Genomic DNA, 27,197 nt, shown 5'->3' with positions numbered 1-27,197 from the left:
ATTGAGGTGGATTACGGAGGCAAAGGCGGTGGAGGAGGATGGCGTGATCGACTGTATTGAACGCTGTGGAGAGGTCCAGGTGGACAAGGAGGCAGAGGGAGCCCTGGTCACAGATAGAGAGGATGTCGTTTGTGACTTTCACAAGTGCAGTCTCTGTACTGTGGGCAGAGCGGAAACCGATTGGAGGGGTGCAAAGTTGATTGGCAACAACGCGTTCTTGGACTTTTGCGAGGAAGGGCAGATTAGAAATGGGGCGGTAGTGGCTGGGGTTTGAGGGATCTACTGAAGGTTTCTTGAGGAAGGGGGTGATAACAGCAATTTTGACGGAGGCAGGGACTGATCCGGAGGAGAGGGACTGGTTGATGACCTCAGCCAGGAGAGGGCAGAGGAGGGGGAGCTGGGTGACCAGCAAGTTGGTGTGGAGGGGGTCGAGGCAGCAGGTGGTGGGATTCATTGAGGTGAGAGGGAGGAAGGAATGTAGGATGGGGGTGGTGGTAGCAGCAGATTATGGGGAGGGTGAGGGGGACAGAAAGGGTATGGTGGTGGGTGACAAGAGGCAGGTGGATGAGGCTGCCTGGAGGATGTTGTAAATTTTAGATGAAAAGAAGTCCATGACCTCCTCGCACTTGGCATTTGATACGAAGATTGAGGAGGCCTGAGGGGGTCATCGAGGAGGTAGTGGGTGGTGGAAAAAAGGATTTTAGGGTTGTGTTTAGCCACCAAGATGATGTTGCAGTAGAAGGCCGTTTTTGCGCGTGTCAAGAAGAAATACATTGTCTGAAATGTTGCCATTTACTGAGGTTAGGCTGGGATTGGAAACATCTCAGGGGAGAGTTTTTCAAAAAGTTTTGTCAGCTGGGTGTCTGACCCACATGGAAACCCATCACCATGATCAGCCTGGTGTCTGACACGCACGGAAATCTATCACCATGATCAGCCTGGTGTCTGACACACAAGGAAATCCATTCCTGTGATCAGCAGGATGCTGGACATGCAGAAACCAAACACCATGCTTGAGTATCTAAACCACAAAGTGACATGTTTGCTACTTAAACATGGAAATTCCCGTGTCTGGAATGAAGTATGCACTCTCTCCCCATTTACCTAATTCCAGAGAAATATTCACCATGGTGTCAGATCATGGTGATGGGTTTCCGTGCATGTCTGTGAAATTTAGCAAGAGCCATGACTTGGCCAATCGAAAAGTGCGAGCACACATTTTCCCCTAAAATGGGCATTGCCCGCTACAAACCTGCTACAAACAGCCCCTCGGGTACTAACCTGTACACACAGTGCACCAGGCATCAGGCTTCTCGCGCTGTTTGCTCAATGGCACTGCTATGGTCAGAGCTGCTCCTATCGCGTATGCGTATGAAGTTTGGGATTGTGGAAGTGCAGCAACCATTCATTAGCTATTCCTCAACTAATCCTTTCAATTCCAATTGCCCGCTTTCTCCCCATATCCCTTAATATCCTGACCTACCAAAAATCTTTCTACCTCACTCTTTGAAGGTGTGGATGAAAGTTGTTATCAAATCAGCTTCCACCACCCTTTCATACATTCCAGGTCCGAACAACTTGCTGTGTGAAAAAAATTCTCCTCATCTCTCCTCTGTTTGTTTTAACAACTATTTTAAATCAGTGTCCTTGGGTTACCAGCCCACCCGCCAGTGGAAATAGTTTCTTGTTGTTCATCCTATCGAATCCCCTCATAACTTTGAAAACTTCTATTAAGTCTCTCCTTAACTTTCTCTGCTCTAAGAATAATAATCCCAGCTTCTCTAGCCTCTCCTGATAAATAAAGTCCCTCATTCCTGGTACCATCCTGATACTGTGGCATTGGCTGCATTCTCTTCTTTTGTGAAGACAGATGCAAATGATTCATTCAGTACGTCAGCCATGCCCTCTAACTCCACAAGATTTCCTCTTTGTTCCCTAATCCCTAATTGGACCCACCCTACCTTTGACTAACCTTTTATTCTTTATATGCTTATAAAATACCTTAGGTTTCCCTTTTATGTTACCCGCTAATCTTTTCTCATACAATCTCTTTGCACCTCATATTTACTTTTTCAGTTCTCCTCTGTACTTTCTATATTCTATTTGATCTTCTGTATCTTCTGTATTTTGGACCTGACATTTATGATAAGCCTCTTTTTTCTGTTTTATTTGAATCCCAATTTCCTTAGTCATCCAGGGAGGTTTGGATGCCCTACCTTTCCCCTTTGTGGGAGTGTATTTGTTCCATCCCGAACTATCTCCTCCTTGAAGGCTTCCCATTGCTCGTTAGCTGTTTTACCTGCCAATCTTTCTTTCCAGTCCAAGGCTCGACTACGGGAACTCCCTCCTCATCGGCCTTCCCAACTCTTCCCTTCACAAGCTACAGATCATCCAAAACTCTGCAGCTCATGTATTCTCACGCACCAGGCTCCGCAACCTCATCACTCCCCCCCTTGCCCGACTTCACTGGCTCCCCATTCTCCAGTGGATCGAATTGAAGATCCTCATCCTCACTTTCAAGGCCATCCATGGCCTTGCCCCCTCCTACCTCTCTGACCTGCTGACTCCCTATCAACCTACCCACTCCCTCCATTCATCAGGCTCCGGCCTGCTCCATGTCTCCCATCCAACCCGCCCTACAATCGGTGGCCAGGATTTCAGCCTCTGTGCCCCCACACTTTGGAACTCCATCCCACAGTCCCTTTGCTTCGCTTCCTCCCTTGCCTCATTCAAGGCCGATCTCAAGACCCTTTTCTTCGATCATGCCTTCAGTCACCCTCCTACCTCTCTGCCTTCCCTCACCCCTACACCATCCCTCCCCCATGCTTGGGCCCTGACACCTGACTGTTCAGCGCTTTGGAATGTCCTCCCGACATGAAAGGCGCTCTATAAATGTAATTTTGTTGTTGTTGTTTGCGAGTCTATGTTAGGATAATTGAAGACTCTATTATCACTACTCTATTGGTTTTGCATGTTTCTGAAACCTGCATCTTCTTCCCCTTCTGCACCAAATTCCCACTCTCTCCAAATTCCTTAACAGAACTTCACTCTGTTCCACCTCACTCAGTTCCCTCCTCACGCTGCTGGGCTTTCTGTTCAATACCTACTGGAGTTTAAACATCTGAAGCCACATAAAGCTACCTGCTGCTTATCTAGCCAGCGCTAATGAGCTGAGTGGGAAGAATCCCTGATCACAGTCTATCTCTCCAAGTCCTGATGATGAGCCAAGCTGCGGCAGCATAGAGACAGAAAAGTAATACATCCACAGGCTTGAATATGGGAGTCTTGCCTCATCCTTTCAGCAAATATTCAGATATACATAATACTACCTGCAAAGAGGAATGTCACTGATTTAAGGAAGGGTCTTAACTGTTTCAATGTTAGTGTTATTCAAGCTGTCCTCCTCGCACTGGTCAACAGGAATCTCTCTCAGGCACACGTGTTCCAAAGTGAAATTGCGTCTATCCACAGGAAGGATGACCTAGTGAAACTGATAACTACAAAGGGATCTCGCTGATTTCAGTGGCTCTTAAAGTGGTGCAGGTCAAGCTTGTGGCATACAAGATCTGTGTGCAAACAGGCCTCCTTTATGGATCTGAGCTCCTGGGAATGCAGCCGAGAGACTTCCTCTGACCAATCTGGAAAGACCAGGATCAAGCAGTGAGGTGGATTTGTGACAAACATGGGAAGCGGCTGCAGGGAGGGAGGGCTCCAGCCTACATTAACCTCTCACTAAACAGCCTGGAGGCTGAGTCAACTTCACAGCAGGAACGTCTATTTGCCAAGGCCGCTCGCATGAGCACCTGGATTGGGCAGCTGGTGCTGAGTAAGCCTGGTAAATGGCATTGGACTTGGAACTCAAGAACATCAAGGTGGCTGGCACATCACAAGCGGACTGCGTAAGCAATATTTTTGTGTTTCCCTTCCAGAAACAAACAATTACACAGCCTCTTTCTCACGTTGGAAGGACGTCTCAAAGCACTTGACACTGCTGTCTGGACACCTGAGCTGGGGTTGGGCACCTGATCCTCTCTGTCAGTCACTCTCTTCCCCCTCTCCCTCACATACTCTCTCTGTGCGCTCTCACTCTGCTCTCTCCCTCTCTCTTTGTCTTTCTTTCAAGTTACTCTCTCTCTCTTTCCGTCTTGATCAATCACTCTCCCCCTCTTTCTCTTTCTCAATTCCTCTCTCACATTCTCTCCCTCATACTCACACTCTTTGTTTTTCAAACACTCTCTCCCTCAATCACTCTCTTTCTCCCCCTCAATCACTCTCTCTCTATCTCTCTGAATCAGCCACGGAAAAGGATGATCTCTCTGGCAGTGGAACCAGATGATCCCCCAGTCATGTGACACACTGCAGTAACGGTCAGTGTTATTTCCACTCCTTGCGCTATATCCTTCCAAATCTTGGCTCCTGCTGTTGCATGAGAGGATATTCACCAGGAGGGAGTGGGCGGCCTGAAGTTGGAAATGATCTTGGGCCGGATGAAATCTGCCAGGTTGGATGCGGCCCACGGGCCACCTGTTGCCATGCTGTCTTAATATGTCAGTTGGGTTAACTTTTAAAATTGCAGGTGGCATTTAAACACTTCTTGTGTTTTTGGACCTTTCAGTTCCTGGAGTTGTATATAACTTGCAATGCTGTTCAGTATTCAACTCCAATACTCAGGCTCTTGAATGTTGTATTTCTCTTCATATTGAACGCAGATTTAAAAACTGGGTTTTATTTCCGATCGAGGATGGGATCTCTTTCATAGGAACTTAATTTTACAGGGCTTGTTTTGTGAGTTTGAGGGACTTTTCTGGGCTGAAACCCACAGGCCAAGGCCTTCCTGTAAATCAAAACCACTACTTAAACTCAGCTTCTCTTCACAAAACAACTAGGACAAGTGGGTTGTGCCTGTGGCCGACAGATTCACCTGAAAATACAATACAGTATTTTCTTTATAATGGAGGCTTTTCATCTCCTAACACCACATAATATGAATTGTATTATAATAATGTTATAATATAACAATTCTTGCAATTGATAGAGAGCCTTATCATGTTGTTGATACATCTAAAAGCACTTCACAGAATATATTGTAAAGTGGATTGATTGAGTTTTGTGGCGAAACATATTGACATCCAGAGCAATAAAACCAGATGGACAATATATTCATAAGAATTTTTATTTACACTAAAAGATAACATAAAACTTATGTTTATACAGCGGCCATTATGCAAGTAGAATCACGGAGCACTTAAATAGCGGTAATTTTAAGTCTGAGCCAGAAGAGTAGGGAGGTGACCGAAGGCATGGTTGAAGAGAAAAGTCTTCAGGTGTAATTTGAAGACAGGCAGAGAGAGAGGGCGAGACAGACGGATTGAGGATATGTGTTCCAGAGATTCAGTGCATAGTGGCTGAAAGCACGGCCGCCAACAGTGGGAGCAGAGGGACGAGGAACTTGCAGCAGACCTGGGCTAGCCGGTAGTAGTTCGGAGAGGTAGGGATGTGCCAGAGTATGAAGAGATTTGAAAGTGACAGTGAATATCTTGAAATGGATCCATTTTGTAACAGGGAACAAATAGAAGCTGGCAGGATTGGGGTGATGGGAGGGCGGAGCCTAGTGCGGGTGAGGACACAGGCGGCAGAGTTTTGAATCACTTGGATCTTGTCAATAATAATAATCCTTGCATTTGATATAGTGCTTTTCACATCTTTTCAACGTCTCAAAGCAAGTGAATTGACCGTATATTTGTGGGCAAAACACAGCAGCCAATTGCGCACAGCAGTGCCCCACAAACAGTCGGGGATTGAAAATGACTAATTTATTATTGTTTTGTTTTTTGGAGGGATTATTATTAGACATCTGGAATAAGGAAACTTGTCCAAGGTTTCGCCCTGCCTGGAATTGAACCCAGGTGTCTCGCTTGCAAGGCGAGTGCTCTAATCACTGAGCACAGGACTCCAATCCTGGAGCTGGGGAGACCAATGAGAAATGCATTGGAAAAATCAAGGTAGGCGGTGAGAAAAGCATGCATGAGTGTTTTAGCAGCATTTGAAGTATGATGGGGCAAAGGCAAATGTTGTGGCAGAGGAGGAGGAAGGCAGTCAGGATGTGGGACAGGAATGCTAAATGGGGCTCGAACCTGGCACTGAGGTTGGGTGAATCTGAATTACTGGCAAGGAAAGTTAAGGAGTTCAGATCCACAGGTGACAAGCAGACAGTCAAAACATTGGTAGAAATAGAGAAGGAAAGATAAATTTGGGTATCATCTGCATACATGTGCAAGTTGACCCCATGTCTGGGGATGATATCACCAAAGTAGAGTATGTAAATGAGAAAAAGGAGGGGGCGAGAATAGAGCTTTGCGGGGTGGGCGGAGAAACCAATAAGAGATCCAGGAGGACAAGCAGGTGGAGGGAGCTCTGGTCACAGAGAAGTAATTTGTAACATTGACAAGCGTTATGTGAGTGCTGCAAGCAAAGCAGAAACAGTACTGGAGGGGCTCAAGGGAGGAGGAGGAAAGTTGTGAGAGAAATTGGGTGGCCACACTGTGTTCCAGGACTTTAGAAAGGAAGGGCAGGTTTGAGGGGGAGGGGGCTGGTAGGGGTTTTTTGAATGAAAGAGAGGGATGGTGTAATAATAATAATTCTTGCATTTGATATAGTGCCTTATATTCTTGAGATGTCTCAAATTGCTTCACAAAATATACTGCAAAGTGAATTGACTACATTTTTGTGGGAGGTGCTCAAAGGAAGGGAAGGAGCCTGAGGAATGGGGGGGATAAAGAGGTTTGGGAGACGAGAGCCACTCTGTCGTTGTGTTGGTCAGGGTGGGGTTGTGATGGAAAATGTAACCAGGTGGGGAGACTTTAATGAGGGGGAGGAGATCACCGTGACCCCAAGCAGATTGATGCGCTCATTCAGAGGTTGTGGATGGTGAGAGATTTCTCTGTCCAAAATGGATGTTTGAACAGTGTGAACAGGGGCATTAGTGGGGGAAGGGACAGTGGGAGGGGATTAGGGTGGTGGTTTCTGGGGGGATGGCAACTGTGGAGTAGGGGGGAGGAAGAGAGTTGGGAAGGGTTGGACGTGAATGAGGGAAGAGGGGTTAACTTCTGGAGGTGGGGAAGGTGGGATTTGCGGAGAGAAAACATTGAGGCGAGAAGCAAAGTGATCAGCGGAGGGGAGGGAACTGTTGAGATAAGTGATCACAAGAGAGAAAACCTGATAAAAAAAGAATGTTTGGAAAAATAGGAATGACAAAATCGAGTGAGGTTTAACTACTATTAAGCAGCACCATATTTATTTTCAAATAACTACAGTAATGTTAGCTTTCAGGCCTGAAAATCAGAAAGCCACAACTCTTCAGAAAACAGATGGGAGAGTTTCCTGGAAGTCCAAGTTTAAAACTCATCATTGAAAGGATAATCCTTGTGCTGAACACCCCTAAAAAACAGAACAGTCAGACAGAAAGTAAGTGAAGGAGGGAGGGAGGGGAGGAAGGAAGGAAGAAGAGTTAGCTGTGAACTTTGTGAAGGTGTGTAAGTTTCAGCTACTCATGATTGGCTCAAAAGAATAAATGCACAACCTCCAAGAGCAGCAAGGGTCCAGGTTTTGATCTCTGTCAGGCTAGATGCTCTGAGTTAGCACGTACAGGCAAGATAATAATAAATATAATAATCCTTACATTTGATAAATCCTTACATTTATCACATTGGGAGGATGTATCAAAACACTTCGCAGGAATTACTGTCAGTGAGTGACTGTTTTAGTGGGCAGCCAGTTAGCACACAACAATGTCCCACAAACAGCGTTAGAGCGAATGACCGGTTTTATCTGGGGGATTGTTGGCCAGGACAGCAGGAGAGAGAAACTCCTTTTTTTCTCCCCAATATCGACACAGAATCTTTAACATCCACCTGATCATGAACAAATGGGACCTCGGTTTAATGTTTCACGTGAAGGACGGCACCTCTGACAAAACCACATACCCCAGCACTACACTGGAGCGTCATCTTTGAGCAGCATGGTCCAGCAGGCGGCATGCAGATTGATAGGTGATTTTATTCGGCAGGAGACTATTTCCAACATTCAAAATTCCGGTCCATCCCTCCCTCCCTGGTGAACGTCCTCCCAGGACAGTGGCAGGAGCCCATGGTTGGGAAGATGCAGTACGGTTAGTGCAAATAATACCATCCATTACTGCAGTCTATCAGGGAGGCAAGCGCGTCTCTTAGTCCTGCCGCTGACCCTAACCCAAGCTAATGAAGTTGGTAGTTTGCGAAGCTGAACAAGGTAGGTTACAGGAGGATTTGAACATACTTGGGAATTAGGCAGATCGGTGACAGATGAAATTCAATGTGGAGAAATGTAAAGTACTTCACATGGGGACAAAAAATCCTGGAAGGGACTATTATTTGTGTGGAGTCCTGTAGCTCAGTGGTTAGAGCACTCGCTTTGCAAGTGAGAGACCTGAGTTCAATTCCAGGCAGAGGGCGAAACCTTGGGCAAGTTTCCTCACTCCACACACCTAATAATAATCCCTCCAAAACCAAAAACAATAATAAATAGGTCATTTTCGATCTACGACTGTTTGTGGGACATTGCTGTGCGCAATTGGCTGCCGCGTTCGCCCACAAATATAGTCAATTCACTTTACAGTGTGTTCTGTGAAGCGATTTGGGACGTCCTCCCAACGTGAAAAGTGCTATATCAAATGCAAGGATTATTATTATTATTATTATTTGAACGGAAGGAAAATAATATGTATGGAAAATGAAAAGGACCTGGGGGCCCTGATTGGCAGTAAATTGAAGCTCTCCCAACAATGCTCTGTCAGTGAGTGAAGCAAACCAGATGTTGGGATGTATCGAAAGATCAAATAGCAAGCCAAAATAGTGGGGTGATCTTGCCACCGTATAAATCATTGGTGAGACCATACTTAGAATACTGTGTACAGTTCAGGTTGCGGCAGTACAAAAAGGATATTGGAGAAATCAAGAAGATACAGAGGAAAGCAACCAAAATGATTGAGGGACTGGAACTGGACTATGAGGAGCAACTAAATAAATTGGGCTTGTTCACCCTGGAAAAGAGAAGATTGAGAGGCGACATGATTGCTGTCTTTAAGATTCTAAAGGGGCAAGACAATATACATCATGACAGGCTGGTTCAACTTGTCCAGAATAGTAGAACCAGAGGACACGGCCTGCGGTTGAAGGGTAGTAAATTCAGAACAAATCTACGCAAACACTATTTCCGTGAGTGAATAGTGAACCTGTGGAACAGGCTCCCTAAGGAGATGGTTGAAGCAGCAAATGTTGATTCTTTCAAACACAGATTAGATAGCTTTCTTTTAGGAAATTACATTATGGGATATAGTACATAGGTAGTTTGGGACATATGTGCATGCGACTGCCAGGAAGGTGGAAGGCGAACTAGATGGCGAATGTTTTTTTGTCTAGCATTTATTATGTTCTTATGTAATGAAGCAACAAGCAAAAAAAAGGGTAGTTCAGACATAAGGATGTTGATCAAGAGAACATGTTATAATAATCCTTGCATTTGATATAGTGCCTCATCATGTCTTCGAGACATCTCAAAGCACTCACAGAATATACTGTAAAGTGGATTGACTATATTTGAGGAGAGGTGTTTATTGTGTTTTTAGAGATTCATAGTGTTGGAATACTCCTTTAAGAGTAAATGGACAATTAACAAAGAGTCAATAAGAAGAAAGGAGCAAGTATAAAAGGACACTGGGAGTGGGAAACAGTGTGTGGTTATAGAGTGGTGATTCTTGAGGGTTTGGGATTGACAAATAAGAAGCTACTAACATGCCATTGATTGGGATTGAGTTATATTACACACAGCAGGTACAGCTCAGAAACAGGCCATTCGGCCCATCAAGTACAGTCGGTATTCATACTCCATGTGACTGCCTATTCTAGATCCCATCCTTTGTTCCATATCCCAGCTTTCATTCAATTGTCTCATCTTCTCTCTTAACCATGTGTCCAGTGTGGTTTACAATGTGCATGTGATTACCACCTCAACCACTGATTGTGGATTTCTACACTCTGGGTGAAAACATTGTTCCTAATCTCTGTCTGCATCTCCCAGTTCTGATTCTAACACAGCGCCCTCTAGTTCTAGATCTCCTGACCTGGAGAAATAACCTCTCCCTGTCCACCCTATCTAAACCTCCCATAATCATATATACCTCTATCTTACCTCTTTCAGCTTCTGAGCTCCAAAGAAAAAAGCCCCAGTTTAACAAGTCTTTCCCTGTATCTACAGTTCCTCATTCCAGACAACATCCTGGTAAGTCTTCTCTGCAACACCTCCATCGCCTTTATATCTTTCCTATAATGAGGACAGTATTCTAATGTGGGTTGATCATGGGTTTGTACAGATTCAACATGACCTCTCTATCCTTGTACTCTCCATTGGCCATTTTAATGGCCTTATCACTGGTTCATTGCTTGAGAGTCCTATGAATCTGCACTCCTACATCCCTCTGTTCATTTACCCCTTTAAGTTATACGTTCTTCCTCTGCAGGGTTTTTCATCATCAAATGAACTAACTCACCCTTTTTTCATTGAATTCCATCTCCCACTTGTCTGCCTATTTAGCCATCCTATCAATATCTCTCAGTCCACTAATACCCTGGCTAGCGGTCCAGGCAGCCAGAATTTCCGGGTAAGTGTTATTATAATGCCGGGACCAGCATTTGCCAGCTTTTTTAGTGCTGAAAAATGCCAATACTGGCACTGTAATTGTTTGAATCCTGCAAGCTGAATCTGCTCACAGGATTCAATCTGAGTTATAGTCGATATCCCTGCTTAGCCACTGAAGGCAGCAAGGACAGTGAGGTGGGGGAACACGCTGAGAGAGTGGGCCAGCGGGAATCTACACCCTCACAGACCTACAATTTTTTTTAAAAAAATCAGTTTCGGGCCCGATAGGCCCAAATCCAGAACAGTTTGATCCTCCTCAGTATCTACTATTTCTCCTACCTTGTATCATCCGCAAACTTTCAGATTTCTCCCTCTATTTATAGGTCCAAATGATTGATATACAGGGTGAAAAGTAGTGGCCCCAGAACAGATGCCTGAGGAACACCACTCATCACATCTATTTAACTGAGTAACTGCCTCTAACCGCTACTCTTTCACCACCCTCCTCCCCGTCATCATGCTCAGCCACTGTCAAGCGCGCTGGGACGCTACCCTGCATGAGGGGCTTTATATAAATGCAAGTTGTTGTTCTTTGTTTTCTCCCCTGAAGCCACTTCTCTACTTCAAAAATTGGAGTAGATTGTGCGATTGTGTAGTTTAAAACATGCAGAGAGCCATCCTGTTTTATCTGGTTAGTTGGTTCATTGGTGAACAACTGCTGGCCAAAAGATCTAGGTCAGATCAGATCAAGAAGATCAAGAATGCTATTTAAATTCATATTGTCGTCTTGTAAAATTGATAATCCTTATATTTGATTTAGCGCCTTTTACATAGGGAGGACATCTCAAAGCGCCTCACATTGTATAATCTGAAGTGTTAATGTTAGGTTAGTGTTAGGTTAGTGGCTGTGCATTTTTCTAAGAGAACACGCAATGTCCCACAAATGGCTGTGAAGTGAGTTACTATCAACACCTTTCATTATCTGATAGAATTCAAACAAATTTTTAACCCCCTCTGATCTGAGGACACTCTTTCTGTCGGTAGCACTCTTGCCTTCATGAGTCAAAAGGTTGTGGATTCAAGCACCATATCAGGACTCTAAAATTAGTCCAGGATGACACTCCAATGTAGTACTAGGAGAGCGTGGCATTGTCAATGGTGCCATCCTTTGGAAGATATATTAGACTGAGATCCCGTTAGCCTGTTCAGTTGGATGTTAAAGATCCTAAGGCACCATTGGAAAAGAGAAGGGAGTTTCTCCCGGTATCCTGGCCAACAATAAATAAAATGGTCATTCATTTTTTGACTGTTCGTGGGATATTGTATGGAAATTGCCTGCTGCTTCAATGGATGGAGACTCGCATGGAGTATAAATACCGTCACGGACTGGTTGGGCCGAGTAGCCTGTTTCTGTACTGTAATTCTTTGTAAATGTGATTCATATTCAAGAAAGAATAGAATACACAAATCAGGAAGTTACGATGAACCTTTATAAAACACTGGTTAGGCCTCAGCTAGAGTACTGTGTTCAGTTCTGGGCACCACACTTTTGGAAGGATTTCAAGGCATTGAAGAAGGAGATTTACCAGGATAGTACCAAAAATGAGGGAATAATATGTCCAGTTATCAGGAGAGACTAGAGAAGCTAGGATTATTCTCCTTGGAGCAGAGAAGGTTAAAAGGAGACTTAATGGAAGTTTTCAAAATTATGAGGGGATTCAATAGGGTGAACAAGGAGAAACTATTTCCACTGGCGGGTGGGTTGGTAACCCGAGGACACCAATTTAAAATAGTTGTTAAAAGCAACAGAGTGGAGGTGAGGAGGAATTTTTTCATACAGCGAGTTGTTCGGATCCGGAATGCATTGCCTGAAAGGGTGGTGGAAACTGATTCGATAACAACTTTTAAGAGAGAAGTAGATAACTATTTGGGGAGGACAAGTTTGCAGGGGGAGTGGGATTGATTTGGATAGATATTTTCAAAGAGCCAGCACAGATAAGATGGGTCAGATGGCTTCCTCTGTGCTGTATAATTGTATGATTCTATGAAAGAGTGGAATTTCCTTCAGTGAGAGTGCACCATCTTTCTACCTTAGCACAAGCTTACTTGGCAAAAGGATCAACCTAAAAAGCGCCACTTCTTTAGAAAAAATCAGACGGGTGGGGAATAAGCATGAAGCACATTGTACCATTGACATCCTTCTGATAAGCAACAACAAATTGACATTTATGATGGTGTCTTTCAAACCGGGGACTGTGTCAATGCACTTCACAGAAAGCACTACACCTTCTAAATATTCCCTTATTAAAATAATGAACAACTTATGAAGATGCTAAGAAAACTCACCATTGCATTGGGCAGAATCGAAAGTTCCTATTGAAGCCGAGGATAGTATTCATGTTTTCTTCGGTCAACTCAAAATCGAACACCTACAACAACAAGTGCTGATATCAAACTCAAAGCCGGCACCCACACCAGATTGCCTGCCACCTGTAGTTAAATGCCCAATTGTTTCTTCATAATGAAATACGTTTCTTGTTTCATTTTGCAAAAACTAAGAGTTCTAACTTACTAACTTGGCAGTCCTGGCACGAAATGCAATACAACATACATTTTTATAGTGTCTTTCCCATCAGGAAAACGTCTCAGATGCTGCTAGCTCAGTATTCAAGATGGGAAAATATGACCGAAAAGAGGTATGTCTTGAGGTGGGCGTTGAATGTGGGAGAAACTCTGGGACAGAATTCCTCAGAGAGCGGGGACAGCGGCTGAAAGCTCACCCACCAATGGTGGGACGGATAGGCCAGTGGTGAAGGAAGTCAGTGAGTAAGGAAGCGGCTGGGTTGGGAGGGTTATAGGAGGTTGGAAAACTAGGGTGGTGTGAGGCCATGGAGGGATACAAAGGTGAGAACTAATATCTTGAATCAGAGTGCACCAATGTACATTCCGATATTAATCCACAAGAATCAGTTCCTGTAACAGAACTGTTTTCCACTTATTGCTATTTTTTCTTACAAATCATTGTGCACTGATATGCTCAGTTTTAAGCTAAGCCTTTCATGCAGTACTCTCTCCTGAGAGAAAAAGTTCTCTTGTTTGTCTTGTATTGACTGTTGAGAACTAATGATTACCATTGTTGGCTTGGAATCCTTGGAAGGTTAACATGAAAATAACTTGCTGTAAAATAACTAATTGAGTTCATGCTTGTCAAATTCACTTCAGAATATAAGAATTTTCAACACAGGAATATTGTGACCAGTTTTGGTTACCACACTTCAGGAAAGATAGCAATAAAGAGGGTGCTAAGTAGGTTTACTAGGGTGATACCAGGAATCCATCGTTTGGCCTATGAGCAGAAACTGGAAGAACCGGGACCTTTTCAGTTGGAACAATGGTTGAAAGGTAACCTGATTGAGGTCTTTTAATAAAATTATGAGAGGTTTTGAGAGTTAAATTACTTCCGTTGGTGAGGGAGTCAGTAACTAAAGGAAATTAATTTAAGACGATCAGTAAACGAGCAAATGGGGCGGTTAAAAGAAATGTTTACAGACACAAAGTGGTTCGGATATGGGAATGCCCTGCTCAGAGGAGTGGTTAAGAGAAAATCCATATTCACCTCAAAGAGGACTTGATGGGACCACTGTTAATCTAGCTCTCAGTGAGAGCCCTCTGTTTATTTTCTACCTTTTCTTCCCCAAATCATTTTAAAATGGAATCACAGAATTTCCCAGCATTGCAGAAATGGTAACGGAGACCTCACTACTTGCTATCTGAAGAAACACATTTAAAAACTATGTTTAGTTTTGATAGTCCATTGAATTCATTGAACAAGGATAGACAGAAGGAGTCAACTTCAGACTTTATTCATCCTGTAGATTTTCACATCTTTCGTATCTTGCATTACAAAATAACGTAGCTCCCAGTTGCTAATTGGTAAATCAATGTATTTAACCAGGATTCTCAACCAAATAGATTGTCGTATTTCTAATTATTATTTAAGTAGCTTCTCTTTTCTCTCACACGCACACATTAGTTTCACATACCTTGAAGTTTTCCTCAATGCGCTTTGGGGTGATAGATTTTGGAATCACAATCAGATTGCGCTGGATTTGGAAACGGATCAGAATCTGAGTCAAAAATGAAAAGGAAAATGAGTAGTAATAATTACCAGAAACCATACAGAATCTTCCATGTATGGCTGGAGAAGGCACTACACAGCATGAGCTGATCTGATCTATTATTAGTGCCCTGATCGGCTTACAAGGTTCAGACATGTTGAGTGCTGAGTTAACTTACACCTCTCAGTCTCTTTGAGCTTTTCCTTTGGCAAATTCGATCCCATCAGTGCAGTACATATGCTTCTTTTATTCCTTGTATTTATTAATATTGAACTTTATTTGCTGGTGATCAACCCATATGCACCTATGAAGTATTCTGGGTGAATTGTTCTTGACATAAGAATAATGCATCATGGTAATGTATATCTTTTTAAAAGTCCTTTGACAATTGTACTTTTCTATAACTTTGAGATGAAACACATACTGTCATTCCTCTGTCTTTGGACCTCACTGTGCCTAGTACTGATGACCTTGCAGTCAAGATTGAAGAAAACTGAGCTCTCTTATCTCAAATTCTTGGTTTTACTGATCCGCTCAAGCAGAGAGTGTTTTAATGAGATGGTCCATTTTAGATGAAAAGTAAGAGGAATGTGGTGTATTGTAACATAATTGGAAAGTAATAATTGATTGGAGGAGTACAACAACAACAAGATTACATTTGTACAGCGCCTTTCACATTGGGAGGGAGACCCAAGGCACTGGACAGTGTACAGCATTTCAGACCCGAGCTGGGGTCGGAGGGAGAAGGGAGGGGAGGGGAAGGGGGGTAACCAATGGCATGGTCGAAGAGCAGGGTTTTGAGGCGGGACCTGAAGGAGGCTGAGGAGGGGGCGAGGCGGAGTGATTGGGGCATGGAGCTCCAGAGGTTGGGGGCAGAGTGGCTGAAGGCTCTCCCGCCAATGGTGGGTAGGTCGGGGGATGTGGAGCAGGCCGGAGCCGGCTGAATGGAGGGAGCAGGCGGGGTTGGTAGGGGGTTAGGAGGTCACAGAGATAGGGTGGGGCGAGACCACTGAGGGCTTTGTAGGTGAGAACCAGGATTTTGAACTGGATCTTCTGAAGGAAAAAAACTCCTAATTTCAGTGATTTCATGGTTTCACAATTTCATTGAAAATTTCTGGGATTTCGTGAAATCCCTAGTTTCACAACTTTACGGTAACATGTATATTTCTGCATGTGCACTGGCTATATTTGTTTTTTTGGTTGTTGATTATATTTTTGGTTGTTGAAGGGGCGCATGTATTTTTGAACTTGATTATCTTGGTGTTCGAAATTTTAAATTATAAACAGTTAAACTTCAAGGAATTTATTTAAAGTAAATGCATATAAGATTAACCCACTTGCAGTCCACACCTGGCACTGTACATGCTTGGCTGCCTCCTCTGATTCCATGCTCAATTTTGCTTTGAGGTATAAATCCAGTTGGCCATGACGGCCACCCAAAATAAATCACCAATTTAAACGATCAGAGGCTTGGCATGAGAATCAGCACTATCAGAGTAGCAGCCAATGCTGATACTCCAAAATCTGGACAGCACAAGGGAAAAACCATTCTATACAATTATTTTTAAAACAACAACAACAAAATTACATTTATAGAGTGCCTTTCATGTTGGGAGAATGTCCCAAAGCGCTGGAGTGAAGAAAAACATAAGTGAAGAAAATTCATCTAGGTCTAAAGTTACCCCATGTAACAATTCAGTATACCCAGAATTTGTTGAATTTAGTCTGAATTTCGAAGCCAAATTTCTGTTATAATAATAATAATCCATATAGCCTTTCCCATCAAAACCTCCCAAAGCACTTCACTGGATTTACTATAAAGTGCACTGACTGTATATTTGTAAGTAAAGGCAGCGGCCAATTTGCGCACAGCAATGTCCCATAAACAACCATGAAGCCTGCTCCATGTCTCCCGTCTGACCCGCCCTATCATTGTTGGCCAGATTTTCAACCTCTCTGCCCCCACACTCTGGAACTCCATCCCACATTCCTTTTGCTTCGCTTCCTCCCTTGCCTCCTTCAAAGGCCGGTCTCAAGACCCTTCTCTTCAACCGTGCCTTTGGTCGCCCTCCCACCTCTCTGCCTTTCCTTACCCCTACACCACCGCTCTCCCATGCTCGGACCCCGACACCTGACTGTTCAGCGCTTTGGGACGTCCTCCCGACGTGAAAGGCGCTCTATAAATGTAATGTTGTTGTTGTTAGAGATTTAAAATGAAAGACTGTCTATTCAAATTAATATGCAATATGTGAAAATACTTTGAAAATTAGGGGAGGAAACTGAAATGCTATAAATTAATGGAAGAATTGGGAATTAGTGACAGATCTGCAAAGTAAAGCTCAAGCAGTTTGTACCCATCATGCAATCCAAACTAAGATCACCCTAACATATGCTGGAGTTACACTGACAAGTTCTATTTTAGTCATTGTATGTTGTCAGCAGCTCGGTGTCTAAAACCTAATGGTGATATGCAACATTGGTTTAGAATCCAAATAGTTTATCTAAACACTAATTAGCAAAGCAGAATAGACTCAGACTATACTAAACAAACATCTATTCAGTGGCTGATTTTGGGTAGTAAGCAATACAAGCAGTTACTGCAATCTAAGCAGTTACTTGTTAAATCCCTCTGATCCAGTACAGGCTTTGCTGTACTGGATGAGAGGAATTTAACAAAGGAAGGATCTTACTTGAGCTGCTGTTTTGCAGTGTTGTTTTGCAATTCTCTTGATCTTGGGATCTTCCAGGAGGGAGGGATCTTCTGGGCTGGCCCTAAAGAAATGCAGGAAACTGAAAATTTGCACTTGACAAATGTAATATTTAGTGCTCTATTTTGCAGGAGTAAATTTAGATTCCCTTCTTCCCTTTCGCAAGTTTCCCACCTCCTATCTCATACACCTTCCTGGCTGCAGAACAGGCTCGACGGGCTGAATGGCCTACTCGTTTTCCTATGTTCCTATGAGCACCTATTTCCAGGTACTTTCACCTATTTCCAGGTACTGGATAACTCAGCATTCTCCAACCTGCGCTTATATTCTATTAAAGTGGGATTTCCTGTTATAAGCATGGAATGTAAAGTTTGCTTAAAGGTGACAAAAATCAGTCAAGAGTAATGCTGCTTATTTTCCTGGCACATATCCTCTAATATGCCTCTAGCAAAGGCAAGTCTGGTTCCTTAAAATTCACCTGAATTCATGATGCATAATTATAGAGAATTCTAATTCATGATGCAAAAAAGGCCCTGTTTTCTATATTCATCCATATAAACAAGCCATAGCCACCAGTAATCCTGGTGCAACATTTTACAGCCAAATTTCTAAAGGAAACCTTCTCTGCTCTTTACATTTGAATTGTATTTAGCACGTTATCAAGTCAACATATTTTGAAGGAGATGGTTTGAATCATTCTAACATGTGTAGCCAAACGACAGCTATTCTGTACCAGCAACATTCTACAACCCTAAATGAGATGGATGACCAGATATAATCCCTTTCATTTGTGCATTTAGATTCAGGGAGTTATGTGGCCAGGTCACTGGGAGAACTCCTTACTCTTCTGTGAAATAGTGTTGCAGGTTCCTTAAAATTCACCTGAATTCATGCTACAAGAACAGGCTGAAGGGACCTTGTCTTAATGTCTTACTCAAAGAATGGGATCAATTCAATTGAGCAAGTGATTTAACCCTAACCCGAACCCTCAGGACTAAACCAGAGTCTCATCTTGGATGGTAAGAAATGAATGAAAGCTTACTGAGAAGCTTCTGAGAAGTAATCACCGACAGCAATTAATGAATAACAACTGGCTAAGCACTGGGTGTCCCACTTTCAGTGGTGTTACTGTGCACTGCACATCTGTACTAGCTCATAGCTTATAGTTAAATAATGTAGGATTTAGCCAAATAAAATATTTCTACAAATTAATATTCCTTCACACCTAAAGGATACTGTTTCAATCAGATGTCAGCCTGGCTCGATTACACTTACAAATTTATATTTATATTGTGCCTTTCATATCGGGAGGATGTCTCAGAGAGCTTTGCAGGATTTACTGTGTTTTGTGGGAGGTTGGTAGAACTCTCTCCTATGAGTCAGATCGTTGCGTGTTCAAGGACTTTGGGCTCACAGTCCAGGCTGACAATCCTATACTTGGAGTGCACTGCATTGTCAAAATGGCGTCTTTCAGATGAGACATTAAATTACGGTACTATCTGCCATTTATTCAGGTAGATGTTAAAGGTTCCATGGCATTATTGAAAGAGAGATGGGAGTTTCTTCCTAGTCTGACTGTTTGTGGGGCATTGTAATGTGCGTATTGGCAGAACAGTTACTAAACTTTACAGTACATCCCCTGAAGCACTTTGAGGCGTCTTCCTGATATGAAAATGCAATATCGAAAGCAAGGATTATTATTATGGATGATACTGTTTCTGGGTTCACCTATGAAGCACTAGACCAGGGGTGGGCAAAAGACGGCCCGCGGGCCATATCCGGCCCGCCAAATGATTCTATCCGGCCCGTCATTGTGTCTTAACAATAGAAAAAATTATAGTTCGTTCAGTCCCAGAAAGTTGCACAAATTTTGCATTTGAATCTGACACTGCTTAGTTATGCGCACGCTCCCTTAAGTGTTGAATCAGGCTGACGTCAGAAATGTACGGATCTGCAAATTTTCAAACACGTGCGCGGGGCAACTGCGGCAATACTTTTCACTGAAGAGGACGTTAATTCGAAATGAGTTTATCAAAGAAGCGGAAAGTGGACGCTGAAGTCTGAATATTCAACAAAGAATGGACTTCTAAATACGTTTTTTAAACCAGTGTGGGTGGAAAATGAAACAAATAAAATGAATAAAATAAAAATAAATTAAAAAATAAAATGAAGAAAGAAAATAAAACCAGTATGCAGTTACAAAATAAAGTAAGCAATTTGGCATGTTTTTCACTGGCACTCGTTGAGAGATGTGATGTGGTGTGTGGGGCAGAGGGTGGAACATGTGTGGCGGCAGTGTGTGGGATGTGTGGGAGCAGAGGGTGAGTTGTGTGGTGGTTTGTGGTGGCAGAGGGTGAAGTGTGTGGGGGTGAGGTGTGAGGGAGTGGCGTGTGTGGGGGAAGAGGGTGAGGTATGTGGGGGTGCGTGTGGGGGGAGGTGGTGTTTGTGGGTGGGATTTGTGTGTGGGCAGAGGATGGGGTGTGTGGGTGCTGGGGAAAACCCGGCTGATCTCCTCACTGATTCACTATGACTGTGATTCTGTGACTCAGATCTTTGACTTCTCTCTGACGGATGAGGAGATGAAAGCAATTGACGAGCTGAACAAGAACGTCCGTTACGTGGAGCTGCTGATGTGAGTCTCTGTCCTACAGCCCTCTGACATCACGGCTGTGCTAACTCACAAATCCTCACACTAACATTCATCCGTGTCATGGCTTCACACATTCCTGGTTTTCTGTCTGGATTTTCCCAGCGTAAGCATTTTAAAGTTTGTTAAAGTTTGTGGTAGCTTAATGTCTGACAATCCGCTGCCTGATTCTGGTCAGTATGGATATCATTAACTCTAGCATTGTATAGCTTTGATTATTGTTGTTTTTAGCAATATCACATATTCTCATATTTACAGTGAAACTCTGATAACTCGTCACCTCAAGGGAAATAGCTCAAAGTACAGCATCTCATAAATATAAAGTACTGGAATAGCTGGGAAATTGAGTGAGTGATTAATTATGGGGGTTGACCAATTATGGTGGGTTAGCCAGGCACAGCGGTAGCACTCTCATCTCTAAGTCAGAAGGTTGTGGGTTCAAGCCCCACATCAGGACTTGGAATCACATAGTCTAATAAGCTGATGCTCCACTGCAGTACTGGGGTGGGCCTCATTGTTTGAGATGCCGTCCTTCACATGAGATGTTAAACCGAGGTCCCATCTGCCTGCTCAGGTGGATGTTAAAGATGTCATAACACTCTTCGAAGACAGAGTTTCTCTCTTCTGCGTCCTGGCCAACAATCCCCCAAATAAAATTGATCATTCACTTTGCGGCTGTTGGGACATTACTGTGCGCAACTGGCTGCCGGGTTTCACCCACAAAATACAGTCAAACCACTTTACAAAATTTCCTGTGAAGCGCTTTGAGACGTCTTGACAACGTGGATAAGGCTCTATGTGAATTGCAAGGATTATTATTATTATTAACAGTTCTCTTCCTCCCCTAACCCCATGTTTTGCTGCAGGTGGAGTGATCACCCAGAGTACCCCTTTAGGGAGGAGTACTGAAAGGGGTGACAGTGAGACGATCTGGGCTCCGTGACATCTCCTGTCTGATCGTCCACATGAGTGAAGCAGAGCTGTTGGTGGGGAAATGGAGTGAGAGTGAAGTGCGATAGGACCAGAAAAGATCGTTCCCCTCATATTCAGTGATACGTGACAACAATTGGTCACTGAGGCTACTCCCAAGATCAATGTCTTCCCAATCCCCCTCCCCTTCACTCACACGCCCCTTCACTCTCTCACACTTTCATACACTCACACATCCTTTCACATTCTCATACATGCATACAGCTCTTCACTTTCTCATACTCTCATACACTCACACATTCTTTCACTCTCTCACAGACTGTCTCACACTCACACATCCTTTCACTCGCACACTCTCTCACACTCATACACTCACACATCCTTTCACTCGCACACTCTCTCACACTCATACACTCACACATCCTTTCACTCGGACACACACATCTTTTCACTTTTTCTCACACGCACACATCCTTTCACTCTCACTCTGTCTCATTCTTTCTTATACTCTCTCTTACACAATCTAACTCCCTCCCATTCTCTTGGATCTCTCTCTCACGGTCTCTTACTCTCACTCTCTCTGTCTCTCTCACTACCCATGCCCTATTGTGTTAGTTAAAGGCATTTATGACGTTCAATGTGTTTTATTTTTCTCATAATTAAAATAAAACTTGTTTATTCAACATTTTGGCTTCATGTGAGCAGGTTGGTCACACTGTGAGTGGGGGGGTCACACTGAGTGGGGGATGTCACTGTGAGTGAGGGGAGAATCACACTTACTGGGGGGGTCACACTGTGAGTGGGGGGTTCATTGTGAGTGGGGAGGGGGTCACTGAGTGCGGGGGCGGATCATTGTGAGTCGGGGGGGTCAGACTGAGTGGGGGGATTTCAGACTGTGAATGGGGGGGGTTCAGACTGTGAGTGGGGAGTGGTCACACTGTGGGCAATTGACAAATTTTGCAAGGAATTGCAGAGGGTTGATTAGTGATGGTGTCAAGCGGTGTCAAAAAGGAGGATCTTAAGATGTGCCTTGAAGGAGGCAAGGGAGGGAATGAGGCTAAGGGACTGTGGATTAGAGTTCCAAAGGGTGAGGGCAGAGAGGCTGAAGGCTGGGTGGGGAAGCTGGAGCAGGACAGACCTCACTGAGCGGAGCGAGAGGACAAGTTGATGTGAGGTTAGAAGGTTACAGAGGTAGGAAGAAGCAAGTCCCCATGGAGGGCCTTGAAAGTGAGGCTGAGGATTTAGAACTCTATCCTTCGGAGGATGGGGAGCCAGTAGAACTGGGTAAGGAGGTGGTAGGGTCATGAAGCCTGGTGTGGGTGAGGACAGTTGCAGAGTTCTGGATGATCTGCAGCTTGTGGAGGGAAGAGTTGGGTAGGCAGACAAGCAGGGAGCCTATATGTGATGAATGCATGGATGAGAGTTTCGGCGGCTTGAGGGGTGAGGCAGTGGCAGAGATGGTTGATGTTGCGGAGGTGCGGGATGGCAGAGTGGATCGTGGTACAGATGAGCGTAGAATGGACAGTTGAAGGTCAAACAAGATGCCAAGGTTCTGGACTGGCTCAGTGAGTGTAAATAGTTGGGATTATAGTATAAGAATCATCAGTATTAATCATGTAGTAAATAGATGAATTAAGTAGAATGAATTAAAGAAATAAAAACTGCCATGTGACACACACACACACAGTCCTAGTAAAGAGGCACCAAGCGAGGAGTACACTGCAATGTGCACTGGTTGCTCTGTTGTCCACAATCCGCCATTTTAGCTCCCTGCGCTTACATGGGTGGTAGTCCCACTATGTTGAAATCTTTACTGTGATTAAATTTAGGGTCATGCCATTTATTGTTTTCCTCAAGTAAATTACTTCATTCCCCCTGCCCACCCACCGCATCTGCATTTATACAGCACCTTTTCACATCATGAACATGTCCCAAGGTGCTGGACAATGATATGGGGATTTCATCAGAGAGGTGGGGAGAGCAAGGGGGTGGAGGAGGCAAGATGACCGAAGGCGTGGTCGATAAGGAAGCTCTTGAGACAGGCCATGAAGGAGGCAAAGAAGGGGATGAGGCGGAGGTGCCCTGTGATGGACTACACAATATATAATAGTGTGGGTGGTCCAACCTTGTGACTCAGAGACTGAGTGTGACTGACTGACTTATAATGATAATATGATTATGGAATTCTCAGTTTGGCTTGGATGCTCTATAAGCAGCGTGGTCCAACAGGCGGCCCGTGGGTCACAACTGGCCTGGTAGTTGATCTTATCTGGCCCAAGATCATTTCCAACTTTGGGCCACCCACTACTTCCCTCCCTGGGGAATGTGCTCTCATGCCAGTGCATGAGCCGGGGGTTGGGAGAATGAGCAAGAGCAAGAGTGATTGAAGAAGGTGGAGTGAGAGTGATTGAGAGGGGGAGCGAGAGTGATTGAGAAGGGGAACGAGAGTGATTGAAAGAGGTGGAGCGAGAGTGATTGAAAGGGTGGGAGCGAGAGTGATTGAAAGGGGGAGCGAGAGTGATTGAAATTAGGGGAGCGAGAGTGATTGAAAGGGGGGGAGAGAGGGTGAGAGTGTGTTGGTGAGAGAGGGGGAGTAAGAGCGAGAGTGTGTGAGAGGGAGAGACAGTGTAAGACGGAGAGTGTGTGTGTGTGAGAGGGGGAGAGAGTGTGTGAGAGACAGAGAGGGGAGAGTTTGAGAGAGGACTGTGTGACAGAGGGGGGAGATGAATGAACGAGAGGGGGGACAGAGAAATTGTTTAAGAGAAAGGGAGAGGGCAGTGATTGAGAGAGGGCATAGAGATTGTGTGAGAGGGGAGAGGGGGAGTGAATAATAAAGAGAGGGAGATAAGAGTGTGTGAAAGAGTGTGAGGGTGGGGGAAATGATTGAGGGAAGGAGAGAGATAGTGTGTGAGAAGGGAGAGAGAATGTGTGGGCGAGTAATTGACAGTGTGCGTGTGAGAGGGGGAGAGTGTGTGTGAGAGGGAGCGGTTGTGAGAGGCAGAGAGCATGAGGAGTGGGGAAAGAGAAACAGACAGTGAGAGAGAACATAGAGAGATTGAGACAGAAGAAGTGAGGGTTCACTGTCAGGTCAGAAGATCGGAGACTACCTTGGCCGCCGTGAGGGGAAACCGAGAAACACCAAGCGACATGCTGTGCAATTTCCTCACAGCAAGCTCCCTCTTTCCCCAATGAGAAATTCCTCTACATCCTTCATAACCCCTCCCCACCCTACCTTTACAATCTACCAACCCGGCTGTTCCCTTTACCCACAATACACCGGCTTGCTTTATATCCCCCCACCCCATCTGCCTCACCATCGCCATTTCATCCTCGCTCTCTGGAGCTCCATTACCGGAGTCCCTCCGACTCCCTCCCTCACTCTCCCTTTCAAGGCACATCAAGACCTAACAGTTATCTTTCCCACTCCACATCCCACCTCCCTCGGGTCCCACCCCAGCTCAGGTGCGAGGCGACAGTGTTAGTGCTTTGAGACGTCCTTTCCATGTGATAAAGGCGCTGTGCAAATGCTGTGACGTTTCTGGAAGTGAAACATAAAATATTGCTAATGTGGCCCACGGCAACCAAAAGGTTGGACCACCCTGCTCTTAAGCACAGTGATGGGTTTCTGTCACGTGTCAGGTACCTGATCCAATAAAATTGTAAAGTGAATTGAACGTATATTTTGTGGGTGAAAAGTGGCAGCCAATTCCACGCAGCAGTGTCCCACAAGCAATAGTGGCTTGAACAACCACATTTTTGTAATGGATTCTTACCTCCAGAAAGCGATCCAATTGAAGAACAATCGGGTTCCTACTTACTGCGAGGTAAACAGAGGGGTGTGGAGTAAGGAAACTTGCCTAAGGTTTTGCCCCACCTGTAATCCAAACCTGGGTCCTATCGCTCGCTCGGAAAGACATCTCAAAGCACTCGAGACTGCAGGCTGGGCATCTGAGCTGGGGGTGGGAGTCGAGGGAGGTGGGAATTGTCAGATATGTCGGCATTGCAACAGCTAACTCAATAGGTCACAGAGATGCCATACAAATAGTTGACCAGATGGTTCAATGTAATCTTGGATATACCCATGCAAGGCTGACCAGAGGAATGTGTGCTAGTTAGTAAGAGGAAAGATAAAGATAACAAAGAAGGTTCATCGAAATACTCATTAGTGGAGTCATTGGAGTCCTGTAGCTCAGTGGTTAGAGCACTCACTTTGCAAGTGAGAGACCTGAGTTCAATCCCAGGCAGGGCGAAACCTTGGGCAAGTTTCCTTACTCCACACAGAGCCTAGTAATAATCCCTCCAAAAACCAAAAACAACAATAAAAATTGGTCATTTTCAATCTATGACTGTTTGTGGGACATTGCTGTGCACAATTGGATGCCGCGTTCGCCCACAAATATACAGTCAATTCACTTTACAGTGTGTTCTGTGAAGCACTTTGGGACGTTCTCCCGACATGAAAAGCGCTATATCAAATGCAAGGATTATTATTATTATTAGCTTGGTGTTCAGACATTGATAACATTGATAGTAGTCAAAATTGGTGATTTCTTGGTACCAGGAACCTTGTGATTAAGGAGATGAGATTATTTTGTTTTCAAAGTTCTGTAGTGGACAGAAATGGTGTATAAGAAGAGGTTCCAGCACTCGTTGAAAGCAGAACAGTCAGAGAATCCGACTGCAACCCTTAAAATTGTGTAGAACTGATCACCTAAACCTTTGTAATAAACCTTAATTTCAATACTTTGCATCTTGAGTATTCATCAGTTGTTCAACATCGAACCTGTAAACTCTTTGGAGGATGGTGAGTGGAAAACATGCTTGAAAGCACAGTCAAAGAGTTAATCTTGATGTGCCTTGAACAAGGGGAGGGAAGGAGCGAGTAGGAGGGACTCCAGGAATGGAACAACAGTGGGGCAAAATGGTGACGGTGGGTCAGATACGGTGGGGGGACATGAAGCAAGCTAGCGTTTGCTGGGCAAAGGGAACAGCCGGGTCAGGAGGTTGCAGAATGCGATGGTTCTCACTCCTTATTGTACTTGCAAATTTTAGTAATGCTTGTGTACTAAGTGGCCTCTGGTCTTTTCTAACCCTGTCGGTGTGAGTCCCTGCTCAAAGGTGTCTCAACCGAGTCACAATCAGTCACTCACAGGTATTCACAGTTAACTCCAGTAGCCGTTAAAGGATTGGGGTCTGTCCACACTGCTGGAACTCCAATGTCGACTCTTCAAGTGATTTACTCTTTTTCTTGAGTTAGAAATTTACATGGACTTGGGTATAGCAAGTACCATTTCCAAGTCTGTGAACGATACAGTTAGGAAGGGTGATAAACAGTGAGAAGGATAGCAGACAACTGCAGGAAGACATAGACAGAATGGTAAAATGGGCAGACACATGGCAGATGAGTTTCAATGTGGAGAAATGTGAGGTAATACATTTTGGTAGAAAGAATGAGGGGAGGCAATATAGGCTGGTAATACAATCTTAAGGGGGGGGGGGTGAAAGAACAGAGAGACCTGGGGGTTCAGGTAAATGAATCCTTGAAGGTGGCAGGACAGGTAGATAAAGCTGTAAAAAGGGCATATGGGATACTAGGCTTTATAAATAGGGGCATAGAGTACAAGAGTCAGGAGGTTATGATTAACCTGTATAAAACACTGGTTAGGCCTCTACATAAAAAAAATTATTTAAAGCGCTACTCAATATACTTAAAAAAAACAGATATAGAAAACAAAAGGGGTGACCGTGACACTATATAAATGCATATTCATATATAAATGCATGACATTTAAACACTGCATACTGTCCTAGCACCTTTTTCGACTGGAGTGGCTCACACTGATGTTGATGAGCTTTCTGTTGAACATGGGGCGGGAGTGGGAGCCCCTGGCTGATGTGACTGCTTTTGTTTCTCAGTCTAAGTCAGGAGCAGCGATGGAAGCAGTAAAAAAGGCCATTGATGTTGGGTACCATCATATTGACTGTGCATTTGTTTATGATAACGAGAATGAAGTGGGCGAAGGCATACATCAGAAGATTCAGGAAGGTGTTGTCAAGCGTGAGGACCTCTTTATCGTCAGTAAGGTAATACAAATGTCACTCCCCTGTACAAAACGGGTCAGA

At 44.2% G+C, this 27,197-nt stretch overlaps 2 protein-coding genes and 1 non-coding gene across 6 annotated transcripts in view; 2 read left to right on the top strand and 1 right to left on the bottom strand.

Annotated features, from left to right (window-relative positions):
- LOC103191362 (aldo-keto reductase family 1 member B1) overlaps positions 1 to 27,197 on the top strand; it is a 142,418-nt gene that overhangs the window by 108,986 nt on the left and 6,235 nt on the right. The window contains exons 1-2 of one of the 4 annotated variants that reach the window (XM_042334904.1): positions 26,276 to 26,305; positions 26,991 to 27,158. In XM_042334904.1, coding sequence (XP_042190838.1) covers positions 26,291 to 26,305; positions 26,991 to 27,158 — 183 coding nt within the window. In that variant the 5' untranslated portion in view covers positions 26,276 to 26,290. Of the gene's footprint in view, positions 1 to 26,275; positions 26,306 to 26,627; positions 26,633 to 26,805; positions 27,159 to 27,197 lie in introns of those variants that run through there. The other 3 variants (XM_042334905.1, XM_042334903.1, XM_007912356.2) reach the window with 3 other exon arrangements.
- LOC121849166 (aldo-keto reductase family 1 member B1-like) lies at positions 6,731 to 17,561 on the bottom strand (the record flags this gene model as incomplete). Its single annotated transcript, XM_042334900.1, is given in 4 exon segments — positions 6,731 to 7,437; positions 13,018 to 13,100; positions 14,715 to 14,798; positions 17,480 to 17,561. Coding segments are annotated over 4 exon segments (292 nt in total), but the record flags the coding sequence as incomplete, so codon positions are not given.
- LOC103172804 lies at positions 19,949 to 21,757 on the top strand. Its single transcript, XR_006085126.1, has 2 exons — positions 19,949 to 20,129; positions 21,011 to 21,757. It is a non-coding gene; the product is annotated as an uncharacterized LOC103172804 (transcript).

The sequence above is a fragment of the Callorhinchus milii genome, unplaced genomic scaffold, assembly GCF_018977255.1.
Source record: "Callorhinchus milii isolate IMCB2004 unplaced genomic scaffold, IMCB_Cmil_1.0 Scaffold5, whole genome shotgun sequence".
NCBI lineage: Eukaryota > Metazoa > Chordata > Chondrichthyes > Chimaeriformes > Callorhinchidae > Callorhinchus > Callorhinchus milii.
This window is presented reverse-complemented; position numbering and strand designations above follow the sequence as displayed.